Source organism: Trichomonas vaginalis, chromosome III (assembly GCF_026262505.1).
Source record: "Trichomonas vaginalis G3 chromosome III, whole genome shotgun sequence".
NCBI classification, from domain to species: Eukaryota; Parabasalia; order Trichomonadida; family Trichomonadidae; genus Trichomonas; species Trichomonas vaginalis.
Window position 1 is genome coordinate 23,504,790 of NC_067205.1, and position 15,739 is coordinate 23,520,528.

The 15,739-nt window shown below is 29.8% G+C and overlaps 4 protein-coding genes across 4 annotated transcripts, besides 1 other annotated feature; 3 read left to right on the plus strand and 1 right to left on the minus strand.

Annotated features, from left to right (window-relative positions):
• Positions 1–15,434: part of a mobile genetic element that runs on past the window's edge.
• TVAGG3_0751500 (DNA/RNA polymerases family) lies at positions 1,523–2,407 on the plus strand (the record flags this gene model as incomplete). The annotated part of the gene is made up of 1 exon (XM_051245263.1): positions 1,523–2,407. One exon carries the CDS (start codon positions 1,523–1,525, stop codon positions 2,405–2,407), a length of 885 nt encoding a protein of 294 aa, XP_051091850.1.
• Positions 2,533–3,053, plus strand: TVAGG3_0751510 (uncharacterized protein; the record flags this gene model as incomplete). The annotated part of the gene is made up of 1 exon (XM_051245264.1): positions 2,533–3,053. A coding segment is annotated over one exon (521 nt), but the record flags the coding sequence as incomplete, so codon positions are not given.
• Positions 4,073–4,360, plus strand: TVAGG3_0751520 (uncharacterized protein; the record flags this gene model as incomplete). The annotated part of the gene is made up of 1 exon (XM_051245265.1): positions 4,073–4,360. The coding sequence occupies one exon, from the start codon at positions 4,073–4,075 to the stop codon at positions 4,358–4,360; it is 288 nt and encodes a 95-aa protein (XP_051091852.1).
• Positions 11,341–12,131, minus strand: TVAGG3_0751530 (DNA/RNA polymerases family; the record flags this gene model as incomplete). Its single annotated transcript, XM_051245266.1, has 1 exon — positions 11,341–12,131. A coding segment is annotated over one exon (791 nt), but the record flags the coding sequence as incomplete, so codon positions are not given.
• Positions 15,435–15,739: the final 305 nt, after the last annotated feature.

Consider the following 15,739-nt stretch of genomic DNA (forward strand, 5'->3'; position numbering starts at 1 on the left):
ACAATTTAAGCAAGTCATTGTAAAGAAAACAAACGTTCCATATGAATTGAGATTTATTGACATCAGAAATTATATAGCAGGTGGGACATTAGACCAATTCACTCAAGATTTCGGAAACAATAAATCACGTGTTAAATCCTTTTTCCCTTATCAATTTATCACATGGGAGAATTACGAAGAAGAATTATATAAAGAGGAACCATTCACGAAAGATTCATTTTATTCAGCATTAACCCAAGAAACTATATCAGATAGTGATTATCAAATATATCTCAATGATGCTAAAAACTTTAAGAATAGATTAGAATATTTTATTCATTATTGCAATAAAGATGTTGAAATTATGATTGACCCAATTGATAAAATTATTGAAGAAACATTTGTTTATAAAATTGATATGCTTCATAATCTTTCTTTATCATCGAATGCTTCAATGATTCGTTACGCTTTAGCATATAAAGACTTTAATCCTAATGAAAAATATCCTGAGGAAGAGATAGAATCAAGTTTTGAATTAACGAAAAAGTATTGGAAATGTAAAATTGAATCATATAAGAAACAAGATGAAAAAAGCAGAAAGGGATAGTAAAAATAATGTTTCAATGGATGATTTTCAATACTATCACGATTTAATCCTTTCATCTAAATGCAAAATGTGTGGTAAAGCGTTTACATATGCAAATAAACCAACATTAGATAGAATCGATAATGAAAAACCACATACCAAAGAAAATTGTCAGTTAATGTGTTGTTATTGCAATGTCGTAAAATCAAATAAAGATGAAGATGTTCAACGTTTAAGAATCAATTTAAGAAATTATGCATTAAAAAATAATTTACCAATGACTTTAGATTCAGTTGAAGCTTATCACATTCTCCGTAATGGAATTACTGGTGGTTTATCAAATGTTCAACATAGAGTAAATCTTAAAGAATCACGCACATTAATAAAACTTTCATATAATCCAAAACTAAAACTGTATCAAATGAGGACACCACCAACATTATGACTCATTTCGTTGGAGTTGACTTTAATTCATTATATCCTTCATCATTTTCATCTAATCCTCATGATTTCATTCAATATACTGACCATAAAATGTATATGCCGGGAAGATTGAATGGTGTTATCATTTGTGATACAGCAACAAAGAAAGCAAAAGCACTGGGAATAATTAAGAAGAAAAATACTTTATTCGTGGCTGAAGTAAAGGGTCACATTGATGAAAAATACATTAATGATTACATAAACTTTTTACCGATAATAAGAAACTTAGATATTATCACAGATGAAAAAACAATTGGCAGTTTTATGTATAATTACATGAAATCAAACAATCTACCAGTTGACCAGAAACAGAGAAAATTAACTCAGTTAGCATCAACACACAACCAATATCAACCATTTTCTTCTTATTATCTTTGGTATCTAATAGACAGATTTCATTTTATCATCGATGACATTCAATCAATTTTAACATTTACTAAAAACACTTGTTTTAATGAATTTGCGAACAAATTTATGAACGAAAGACAAAAGGCTGAATTAGAAGGAAATAAAGAAAAAAGTTTATTTTGCAAGATTTCACTTAATGGATCATATGGTTACGATGCAATGAATACACAAAATTACGCAAAGACTAAAATAATGAATGCACAGAAGGCACGCGTTGCATGTATGTCAAATAAGTTTAAAAACATAAGAGAAATAGGTGAAGATACATATCAAGTGATGCTCAAAGATAGATTTTATAGATGTGATACATGTTTACAAGAGGCATTCTTCACTTTAGATAATGCTAAATACTGGTATTTAGTTTTCATTTATGATTTTATGTATAAATGCATGAATGTTAATCGTTTTCATTTCATTGAAGGTGATACTGATTCATCTTATTGGGCAATCGCTGGCGACCCAAATCTTCCTAACACTCAAGCATTTCAAGCAATTGTAACCGATAAACAATTTTATGATAAAAACATTTTCAAATTCGCACCATTTGATTTCTTCTGTTTTGATGAGAAATTTAAACCTAAATTAAAGAATAAAGCTGAAGAAAAAGCACATGAGAAGAAGTTATTGGGTTTAGCAATTGAGAAACAAGGTGATAACATGGTGGCGTTATGTCCTAAGTGTTATACATCATTCAACGGTTCAATTGATGGAAGTGATTTTAAAAAGATTGCACAAAAAATGAAGGGTGTTAGTTTAAGACAAAATAAGCAATTAACACCTAAAAAATATTTGGATATAATAAATGATAAAGTGATATTTGATGGTCAGAATATTAATTTACAACTTAAAAACGGGTCAATGACTCGCTTAACAATCGGTAAGACTGCATTAACAGGAGCACACACTAAGGCTGTATGTTGTGAAAATGGATGTTGTATGCCATTTATTTAAAAGAATTTATTTTTTATTTTTAATGAAATGCCACAGAAGAGACAAAAGGAACCGTTAATAATGGTTTTGATACTATGATTCAAAGAGGTGGGCACCCTTAAAACATTTATTTTATTTTTATATAAATGGATAATGTAAATTTAAAAATTTTAATTGATGATTTAGTACTTAATCAAAATTTTCTTAGTTATTATGAATTAAAATCATATCTCCAAAAACATGATAACAATATAACGGGTGATGATATGGAATATTATTATCCATATTATAAAAATGAAATTTTGAAATATCATGATAAAATAATTTCTGAAATTAAAGACAAAATTAAAAATAATGAATATTCAAAGGGAAAAACTAAATCACAACTTAAACAGTTGAAAGATTTCAAAAATAAAGTATTAACAGGAGAAGATATTGATGAATTATATAAATTATATAATCCTGAGCCGCAAAAGCCAAAGGAACAAAAACAAAAGGTGCAAAACGCCCAGGTTCTTCAGACCATAAATGAAGCACAAGCTTTAATTTATGATTCATTAGTTAAATCATATTCAGCCCGACTTTTAAATGAAGATCAACTTTTGGAATTCATCCTTCAACATAAACTCGAAGCGGGAAAGTATATCAAACCTTTATATACAGCATATTTAAAACAAATGAATAGAATACATCCAGAATTAATGAAGGAAGGAATGAAATCCAAAATCAAAGCAGATAAAATTAAACCACTTGCAACACCAAAACCTCCAACGACAGTACCGCCTCCTCCTTCAGTTAATCCTTCATCATTCACTTTATTATATCCATTTCAAACATTAAAGAAGCAAAAAGATTTTAAAAAGGGTTTCAAGATATTAAATAAACCAACTGACCCGAAAATTCAACCGTTAAAGGAAAAATTTAGTCGCCCTTCATTTGCTCCATATCCATATTCATACGAAATCGATCATCTGGAATATTCAAAAGGAAAAGTTACTTATTTATTTGCCATTAACATTAACACTAGATATTTATATTGCATTCCGGTGAAAGGGAAAACAGAACAGGAAACAAGAAGAGCTATACAATACTTACTAGATCATGAAAGAGTAGATAATATCAGGGGTGATGGTGATAAAGGATTTCAGGCAACTATGACTCATTATTTCCCACAAATTAATTTTTTCTTTTCATCCTCTCCATATACGTTTCATAATAAAATAGTTGATGCGGTAATGAGAACTCTTAGAGATGCGTTAGGGGTTAACGGTCAGATATACTGGGATGGAAATCATGACTCCATCATACAACAGTTAGTATATTATTATAATAATACATGGCATAGAACTATAAACATGAAACCAGTGGAAATGAAAAATGATATTTCAAAAGAATGGGAATATATTAGAAAGCAAATGGAAAGGTTGAATGATGTTAAACGTGAACAAATTAATTCGGGGCTCATGAATTTTAAACAAGGGGATAAAGTTTTGATTCATCTCGATTATGGAAAAACTGATAAATCAATGACAAAAAGAAGACGAAGATTTGACACAATAGCTGAATTTGTTAGATATATTAACGGCAATGCATTAGTTGAAGTTGACAATAAATTAATAGAAATTCCGATTTATTTTATTACCCCATTATATTTAAATAATATTTAATTTTTTTATTTCGTAAGAAATGAGTGACAACAAAGCAGTCAAGAGTCCAGACGATGAATATAAAAAGAAACTAAACAGAATTAAATCAAAAATATGCTATTACAAAAAGAAGCCGCAATGTGGTGGGGTTGATGCCCATAAAACTAATGGAACTGAAAACGATGAAGAAATAATCGAAAAATTAGAAACTTATCGTTCAATCCTTAAACTGGGTGAAGCAAAAATAAAAGAATTTAATAGAATAAATAAATTGATTGGAAGAGATGAATTTAATAAAGATGAATTTTTAAACTCAATCCAAATTTAATTTTTATTCCTCTTTGACAACATCTCTCTTTCCATCATTACTGCATAACCGCATTTTCTCAGTTTTAGTGGTTTGTTATTTTTAACATGTTCTTGCATCATTTTTATCATTTCCTCCCTTGTTATGATTCGTGGTAAATTTTGAGCTTGTGGGGTATCCATTTATGATAAAAATAAAAATTTGTCATCAGTTATTTTATCGTTAATGGTTTTAGGTTATTCAATAATGAATTATTTTTGAAGAACTGAAGGTGCTACCATGTTACCATGTGCTACCAGGTCATTTAACTTCTCTGAAAAAGTGTGACAACATGACATTTTGACAACAACACAGGAGGAAGGCAGTTATGAATTATTTTTGAAGAACTGAAGGTGCTACCATGTTACCATGTGCTACCAGGTCATTTAACTTCTCTGAAAAAGTGTGACAACATGACATTTTGACAACAACACAGGAGGAAGGCAGTTATGAATTATTTTTGAAGAACTGAAGGTGCTACCATGTTACCATGTGCTACCAGGTCATTTAACTTCTCTGAAAAAGTGTGACAACATGACATTTTGACAACAACACAGGAGGAAGGCAGTTATGAATTATTTTTGAAGAACTGAAGGTGCTACCATGTTACCATGTGCTACCAGGTCATTTAACTTCTCTGAAAAAGTGTGACAACATGACATTTTGACAACACAGCAGGGGAAGGCAGTTATGAATTATTTTTGAAGAACTGAAGGTGCTACCATGTTACCATGTGCTACCAGGTCATTTAACTTCTCTGAAAAAGTGTGACAACATGACATTTTGACAACACAGCAGGGGAAGGCAGTTATGAATTATTTTTGAAGAACTGAAGGTGCTACCATGTTACCATGTGCTACCAGGTCATTTAACTTCTCTGAAAAAGTGTGACAACATGACATTTTGACAACAACACAGGAGGAAGGCAGTTATGAATTATTTTGAAGAACTGAAGGTGCTACCATGTTACCATGTGCTACCAGGTCATTTAACTTCTCTGAAAAAGTGTGACAACATGACATTTTGACAACAACACAGGAGGAAGGCAGTTATGAATTATTTTTGAAGAACTGAAGGTGCTACCATGTTACCATGTGCTACCAGGTCATTTAACTTCTCTGAAAAAGTGTGACAACATGACATTTTGACAACAACACAGGAAATGTTTTGTCATGACTTCTTCATCGTAATGAGTGTAAATGACCCAAAAATAAAGTTAGTTTTAAAATTATTTTTATTTTTTTATTCCTATATAAATGACAGCAATAAACAACAACAGCAACTTTATCATTTCTGATGAAAAAGTTATTGATTCATTAGCTGAGGAATTAGTTGTGGCAGAAACTAAAACCCTCAACGAAAGAATTGGTGAAAATAAGATTGATTTACATAACTACCTCAAATACGATGGAGGAAGAGGAAGGAAAACTGGTATGGCTTTATTAGTAAATAAAATTTCAAATTTAACGATTATAGATGTTGATATCAATAAATCATACAATGATGAACTTAAAGAAACAGTTAGAAAAGATATTTTATCAAAACTTTCGGATAAAGATGTTATCGTTAAAACCGCTTCAGGAGGTCTTCACATTTATTGCAACACTAATTTCTTCTATGCAGTTTCGAACAGAATGATTAAATGTTATTCCTGCAATGATTATGATATCGATATCATGACTTCTATGGATGATTCAAAGCGTTCTTTAGTGGTTATGGCTGATTCAAGAGTTCGCAAGAATGCAACAGAACCAATCAATACATACTCATTCATTCGCGGAAGTTATGATTCAACATTAACTAGAACAGTGAATGATATATTAAATGATTTGAATATTAAGGTAAGAGTTGAACAGAAGAACGAAGAAATAAAGACTATCATGAATGAAAACAAAGATGTAAACATTGACGATAAACTTGCCCAGAGCATAGTTGATGGCATCTGTGATTTTGAAGTACATAATGACGGTGGAAACATGAATTTAGAAAAAGAAATAACCTTATTCACACTGTTTCAAGCAATTAATTCGTTACCTAATCATTTAATTAATGAAGCATACGATAACGTTTATAACTTCTGCAATTTAACTGAAAATGCAAAAAGTAATTTTGAAAAAGCACGTAGTAGATATGCACATTTAATGACTTCTCCATTTGTTTTAGTGAAGATTCTAAAACTATACCAAAAGGAATATTATGATGAATATGTTTTACCTTTATTACGTAAGCCAAAAATAACATTTGATATAAAACTTGATGACTCGTTTTTGATAACGGATATTAGACGCAGGGCTGAAAATCATCAGTATAAAAACAGTTCTGAAGTAATTGAGGATTTATCACGTGTAATCCGTTTTGTAGATTATGGAAACAAATACTTCATTCAGAAAGATTACAACATACACGACAAAATGAATCAAATATCATTCGTTCTTCAATCAAACATGAAAGAGTCACTTAAAATGATTAAATTATTTAAAGAAGAAGGTAAAACCATAACAGCATGGGACATACTATTAAATCAATTGTCTTCATTAACCGTTAAGGGTGTTTGCTTTAAATCTGATTCCCCAGATGTTTTCTCAACGTTTCAGGGTTATAAATACAACGTTCTCGAAAAGCTTGATTACTCAAAAATTGAGATGTTTATGAATTTCATTAAAGAAGCCATTTGTGATAATAACGATGAAGTGTATAAATACCTACTCGGCTGGATTGCATCAATGATTCAACATCCTGGAATCAAGAATGAAACAGCAATTATTTTGAAAGGACTTCAGGGAACAGGTAAAAACAGATTTACAGACATTATTTCTGAACTTCTCGCCGGTTATTCATGTAAAAACATTACTGAAATAGGTGAGCTAACGGGTAATTTCAATTCAGTAGTTGAGAATAAAATGTTTCTTGTACTTAATGAACTCAAGAATGTAGGTGAAGATAGACTCGCAAACTTCAACGCTTTGAAATCAATTATTACGGATAATGAGATTAGAATTAATGAAAAGAATCAACCCAGAAGAACTGCTCAGAACGTTGCAAACTTCATTTTCGTAACTAATAACGTTTACCCTGTCAAAATTGAAGTTGGAGACAGAAGATACGTAGTTTTAAGAGTTAATGGTAAATTCAAGGGTCAATTTGATTACTTCAAGAATTTGATGAATTCATGCACAAAGGAATTTTATGATAATTTACTGACGTATTTTATGCAATATGACCTTTCATCATTTAATGTACGAATCATTCCGATGACTGAAGCCAAACAAGATTTAATTGAATTATCAACAAATCCTTTAGATGTATGGATAAATACACATTATGATGAATTGTGTGCGGGTATGACGTGTGAAAATGCTCTATTCTGCAAACCATCAGACATGAAAGACAAGAATTTCCAAATGAGTATTAAGGATAAATGTGATAGGAAACATAGAAGAATAGACGGTAAACAAACATGGTGTTATGTTTTGAAAGAAGAAATGAAAGGATTATATAAACAGGTTGAACCAAACGATAATGAGGATTCATTTACTGACGATGAAATATCTGTAAATGAGGCAGTATAAAGTATGATTTGAATTTATTTTTGCCTTCCTCCTGTGTTGTTGTCAAAATGTCATGTTGTCACACTTTTTCAGAGAAGTTAAATGACCTGGTAGCACATGGTAACATGGTAGCACCTTCAGTTCTTCAAAAATAATTCATAACTGCCTTCCTCCTGTGTTGTTGTCAAAATGTCATGTTGTCACACTTTTTCAGAGAAGTTAAATGACCTGGTAGCACATGGTAACATGGTAGCACCTTCAGTTCTTCAAAAATAATTCATAACTGCCTTCCTCCTGTGTTGTTGTCAAAATGTCATGTTGTCACACTTTTTCAGAGAAGTTAAATGACCTGTAGCACATGGTAACATGGTAGCACCTTCAGTTCTTCAAAAATAATTCATAACTGCCTTCCTCCTGTGTTGTTGTCAAAATGTCATGTTGTCACACTTTTTCAGAGAAGTTAAATGACCTGGTAGCACATGGTAACATAGTAGCACCTTCAGTTCTTCAAAAATAATTCATAACTGCCTTCCTCCTGTGTTGTTGTCAAAATGTCATGTTGTCACACTTTTTCAGAGAAGTTAAATGACCTGGTAGCACATGGTAACATGGTAGCACCTTCAGTTCTTCAAAAATAATTCATTATTGAATAACCTAAAACCATTAACGATAAAATAACTGATGACAAATTTTTATTTTTATCATAAATGGATACCCCACAAGCTCAAAATTTACCACGAATCATAACAAGGGAGGAAATGATAAAAATGATGCAAGAACATGTTAAAAATAACAAACCACTAAAACTGAGAAAATGCGGTTATGCAGTAATGATGGAAAGAGAGATGTTGTCAAAGAGGAATAAAAATTAAATTTGGATTGAGTTTAAAATTCATCTTTATTAAATTCATCTCTTCCAATCAATTTATTTATTCTATTAAATTCTTTTATTTTTGCTTCACCAGTTTAAGGATTGAACGAAGTTTCTAATTTTCGATTATTTCTTCATCGTTTTCAGTTCCATTAGTTTTATGGGCATCAACCCCACCACATTGCGGCTTCTTTTTGTAATAGCATATTTTTGATTTAATTCTGTTTAGTTTCTTTTTATTATTCATCGTCTGGACTCTTGACTGCTTTGTTGTCACTCATTTCTTACGAAATAAAAAAATTAAATATTATTTAAATATAATGGGGTAATAAAATAAATCGGAATTTCTATTAATTTATTGTCAACTTCAACTAATGCATTGCCGTTAATATATCTAACAAATTCAGCTATTGTGTCAAATCTTCGTCTTCTTTTTGTCATTGATTTATCAGTTTTTCCATAATCGAGATGAATCAAAACTTTATCCCCTTGTTTAAAATTCATGAGCCCCGAATTAATTTGTTCACGTTTAACATCATTCAACCTTTCCATTTGCTTTCTAATATATTCCCATTCTTTTGAAATATCATTTTTCATTTCCACTGGTTTCATGTTTATAGTTCTATGCCATGTATTATTATAATAATATACTAACTGTTGTATGATGGAGTCATGATTTCCATCCCAGTATATCTGACCGTTAACCCCTAACGCATCTCTAAGAGTTCTCATTACCGCATCAACTATTTTATTATGAAACGTATATGGAGAGGATGAAAAGAAAAAATTAATTTGTGGGAAATAATGAGTCATAGTTGCCTGAAATCCTTTATCACCATCACCCCTGATATTATCTACTCTTTCATGATCTAGTAAGTATTGTATAGCTCTTCTTGTTTCCTGTTCTGTTTTCCCTTTCACCGGAATGCAATATAAATATCTAGTGTTAATGTTAATGGCAAATAAATAAGTAACTTTTCCTTTTGAATATTCCAGATGATCGATTTCGTATGAATATGGATATGGAGCAAATGAAGGGCGACTAAATTTTTCCTTTAACGGTTGAATTTTCGGGTCAGTTGGTTTATTTAATATCTTGAAACCCTTTTTAAAATCTTTTTGCTTCTTTAATGTTTGAAATGGATATAATAAAGTGAATGATGAAGGATTAACTGAAGGAGGAGGCGGTACTGTCGTTGGAGGTTTTGGTGTTGCAAGTGGTTTAATTTTATCTGCTTTGATTTTGGATTTCATTCCTTCCTTCATTAATTCTGGATGTATTCTATTCATTTGTTTTAAATATGCTGTATATAAAGGTTTGATATACTTTCCCGCTTCGAGTTTATGTTGAAGGATGAATTCCAAAAGTTGATCTTCATTTAAAAGTCGGGCTGAATATGATTTAACTAATGAATCATAAATTAAAGCTTGTGCTTCATTTATGGTCTGAAGAACCTGGGCGTTTTGCACCTTTTGTTTTTGTTCCTTTGGCTTTTGCGGCTCAGGATTATATAATTTATATAATTCATCAATATCTTCTCTGTTAATACTTTATTTTTGAAATCTTTCAACTGTTTAAGTTGTGATTTAGTTTTTCCCTTTGAATATTCATTATTTTTAATTTTGTCTTTAATTTCAGAAATTATTTTATCATGATATTTCAAAATTTCATTTTTATAATATGGATAATAATATTCCATATCATCACCCGTTATATTGTTATCATGTTTTTGGAGATATGATTTTAATTCATAATAACTAAGAAAATTTTGATTAAGTACTAAATCATCAATTAAAATTTTTAAATTTACATTATCCATTTATATAAAAATAAAATAAATGTTTTAAGGGTGCCCACCTCTTTGAATCATAGTATCAAAACCATTATTAACGGTTCCTTTTGTCTCTTCTGTGGCATTTCATTAAAAATAAAATTTTAAATAAATGGCATACAACATCCATTTTCACAACATACAGCCTTAGTGTGTGCTCCTGTTAATGCAGTCTTACCGATTGTTAAGCGAGTCATTGACCCGTTTTTAAGTTGTAAATTAATATTCTGACCATCAAATATCACTTTATCATTTATTATATCCAAATATTTTTAGGTGTTAATTGTTTATTTTGTCTTAAACTAACACCTTCATTTTTTGTGCAATCTTTTTAAAATCACTTCCATCAATTGAACCGTTGAATGATGTATAACACTTAGGACATAAGCAACCATGTTATCACCTTGTTTCTCAATTGCTAAACCCAATAACTTCTTCTCATGTGCTTTTTCTTCAGCTTTATTCTTTAATTTAGGTTTAAATTTCTCATCAAAACAGAAGAAATCAAATGGTGCGAATTTGAAAATGTTTTTATCATAAAATTGTTTATCGGTTACAATTGCTTGAAATGCTTGAGTGTTAGGAAGATTTGGGTCGCCAGCGATTGCCCAATAAGATGAATCAGTATCACCTTCAATGAAATGAAAACGATTAACATTCATGCATTTATACATAAAATCATAAATGAAAACTAAATACCAGTATTTAGCATTATCTAAAGTGAAGAATGCCTCTTGTAAACATGTATCACATCTATAAAATCTATCTTTGAGCATCACTTGATATGTATCTTCACCTATTTCTCTTATGTTTTTAAACTTATTTGACATACATGCAACGCGTGCCTTCTGTGCATTCATTATTTTAGTCTTTGCGTAATTTTGTGTATTCATTGCATCGTAACCATATGATCCATTAAGTGAAATCTTGCAAAATAAACTTTTTCCTTTATTTCCTTCTAATTCAGCCTTTTGTCTTTCGTTCATAAATTTGTTCGCAAATTCATTAAAACAAGTGTTTTTAGTAAATGTTAAAATTGATTGAATGTCATCGATGATAAAATGAAATCTGTCTATTAGATACCAAAGATAATAAGAAGAAAATGGTTGATATTGGTTGTGTGTTGATGCTAACTGAGTTAATTTTCTCTGTTTCTGGTCAACTGGTAGATTGTTTGATTTCATGTAATTATACATAAAACTGCCAATTGTTTTTTCATCTGTGATAATATCTAAGTTTCTTATTATCGGTAAAAAGTTTATGTAATCATTAATGTATTTTTCATCAATGTGACCCTTTACTTCAGCCACGAATAAAGTATTTTTCTTCTTAATTATTCCCAGTGCTTTTGCTTTCTTTGTTGCTGTATCACAAATGATAACACCATTCAATCTTCCCGGCATATACATTTTATGGTCAGTATATTGAATGAAATCATGAGGATTAGATGAAAATGATGAAGGATATAATGAATTAAAGTCAACTCCAACGAAATGAGTCATAATGTTGGTGGTGTCCTCATTTGATACAGTTTTAGTTTCTGGATTATATGAAAGTTTATTAATGTGCGTGATTCCTTTAAGATTTACTCTATGTTGAACATTTGATAAACCACCAGTAATTCCATTACGGAGAATGTGATAAGCTTCAACTGAATCTAAAGTCATTGGTAAATTATTTTTTAATGCATAATTTCTTAAATTGATTCTTAAACGTTGAACATCTTCATCTTTATTTGATTTTACGACATTGCAATAACAACACATTAACTGACAATTTTCTTTGGTATGTGGTTTTTCATTATCGATTCTATCTAATGTTGGTTTATTTGCATATGTAAACGCTTTACCACACATTTTGCATTTAGATGAAAGGATTAAATCGTGATAGTATTGAAAATCATCCATTGAAACATTATTTTTACTATCCCTTTCTGCTTTTTCATCTTGTTTCTTATATGATTCAATTTTATATTTCCAATACTTTTTCGTTAATTCAAAACTTGATTCTATCTCTTCCTCAGGATATTTTTCATTAGGATTAAAGTCTTTATATGCTAAAGCGTAACGAATCATTGAAGCATTCGATGATAAAGAAAGATTATGAAGCATATCAATTTTATAAACAAATGTTTCTTCAATAATTTTATCAATTGGGTCAATCATAATTTCAACATCTTTATTGCAATAATGAATAAAATATTCTAATCTATTCTTAAAGTTTTTAGCATCATTGAGATATATTTGATAATCACTATCTGATATAGTTTCTTGAGTTAATGCTGAATAAAATGAATCTTGAGTGAATGGTTCCTCTTTATATAATTCTTCTTCGGAATTCTCCCATGTGATAAATTGATAAGGGAAAAAGGATTTAACACGTGATTTATTGTTTCCGAAATCTTGAGTGAATTGGTCTAATGTCCCACCCGCTATATAATTTCTGATGTCAATAAATCTCAATTCATATGGAACGTTTGTTTTCTTTACAATGATTTGCTTAAATTGAGAAGAGAACCCAGCATTGATTTTATTTTCCATTTTGCAGTGTTTAAATCACGAAGAATTAAATTTAAATCAAACTTTCCCGAATTAAAACCTATGATATTCACTTTATTGAATTCCTCATCTAGAAGTTCTTTAAATGCTTCCTTCTGTTTTTCATTTAATGTATGAGACAAAGTCCCCGCCGTTTGTCGTTTGTGACTTCATTAATTCTTCATATTGTTCAATATTTGATTTAGCAACTAATGAACAGGTTGAAAATAAAAACTCAATCCAATCAGAAATAAAAGAATCACTCGAAGTTAAGCAAAAATTCCTCGTATATGTTTTATCATTTAATTTAACCGTTGATGATACCATGAATGGTTTTAAGTAAGCGTTCAAAGTTGCACACTCAGAAAGTTGTAATTCTTCTTTAGTCTCTAATGTTTCGAAGTCAAAAGTAATATAATATCTTGTCGGTTTATAATATTCCTGCAAATTATGAGCTAATAACCACTGATATATCTTCTGTTTCGTAATATGTGGTGCATATGGTTGTTGGTCTTTTGCAATTGAACGTCTTGAATTAATCTCCATTATTTTCTTTACATTTCTCACAATGCTTTAAAAATCTTCTTTGGTTTTTCCTTTCTGGATCATCACGGATAGAATAAACTTCTTCTTTACAAATGGACAAACTTTATAGCCGGTGAGTGCTTCAACGTCTGTTATTCTGTCAGCGTGAAGTTTTCCACATGGACTCTGTGTTAATAAAATATTTACTGTTTCAAATTCTGGATCTATCATTATTGATTCCACTAATGGAAAGTCTACCTTATTTATGTCCACGTCTTCTGGTTGAGGATCACAATAATAGAAATCAATATTAACATTTAACATTCTCGCTAATCTCTCACTTTCTGATGAAATGTCAAACCCTTCATAGGCATCTATTGCTTCATTTAAATAGCTTCTACGAGTTTTAGGATTAACACCATCAGGAATGTTATAGAAGCGTTTAAATAACCTTCTACCTTCTGCTCTAATTTGATTATCATTCATTTTAGCGGTTCCGTTTTTGTTCATTTATGTAAGAATAAAAAATAAATAAAAATAAAGTTTATTTTTAAAGTCCTAAAATGAATTAAGAACACATAAATTTTTATCATCTGCGACGTGACGAATACATTTTAATTTACTCAAGAATGCGTACCCTGATACATTAAATCTAATTCCTGTCTTATTTAATTTCACAACTTTGAAAAGGAATGTATGAATAGCTATAAAATGATGAGAAGATGTTTTATGGGTTGCTTCCATTTTTTCTGAAATAAATGAATAAATATAATGTTTATAAGTTTTCATATCTTTTATGTTCTTAATAACGAATGGTATAGACCTTTCAACTTCGTCTTCCTTCGGTGCTGTTCTTTCATATGAAACATTATTGGTATCTTCAATAATGAAACCACAATCACACAAAATTTTATATGTTCCAATGGTTTCTTTTGATATTTTATCTAATAAATCAAAAACTTTATCAACACCTGTGCATTTATTTAAATAATAATTTGTGTAAATATCATGATCTTCTTTCTTAATCGTATTAGTTGCATATGTCACGTTTTTAAGAGCTTTTTTGAATTTCTCAGAATCGAGAGGGGTGAAAGTAGGATACAGGGGTATTCTTCATTATCAATAAATTGTAACTTATGTTTACGAATAAATTTAGTACCTTCTTCTGAAAGTGTTTCGTCTATTTCATCATCTAATAAATTTTGTGTTGATTCTGAGACATAATTTTTATATCTTTCTTCATGAGATTTCTGAACTGCTGATTCTGAAGCTGGGATATTCATTAAACCCTCTACTTCATTTTCATTATATTTTTCAACTTCTCTTAATTCCTTAATTTTTTCATCTATTTCATCTCTTATTTTTTCCAGTTTTCAATTTCATTGTATTCATCATCATCTTTAATCCGTTCTTCATAATATTCAGGGAAAACATCAGGTTCTTTAGGTTTTTCTTCTTCAGATGTGGGATATAAGAAATTTATAACATCATCTTTATTCATTTTTCCATCATAATCTAAATCATTTAATAACTCGGCAAATTTTTGACAATTTCTTAAATAATATTTACTAACTTCATAACACATCTCATCTAATATATCCTTTATTTCCTCATTTGTGAATCCTAATTTTTTAACGTCGTTAGTCTTGACGCTCATTTCATACAAAATAAAAATAAATTATTCAAAAATGTAAGACATGAATTTTTAAAGTTTATTTTTTAAATTTTTTATTTTTTACTTCATTATGTAAAGGGTTTGTGAAAATTTCTTACGATTCTGAAAATTTTTAAATCATGATTTATTTCAAAACGTAAGAATAAAAAGCGTCAGAATCATACATTTATTTTATCGATTGTATGAAAATTACTTACAAAATCGGTCAATATTGTGTGAATTCTTACGTTTACAAAAAAAGTCACACAACCCATCATATTCTACTACTTTCACTTCATCTCATTAAATCATTTATTTTAATTACTTGAAATACTAAAGAATGCTTAAATTAAATAAAATGTATGTAAAAGATAGATAATAATTACTTTTGCCC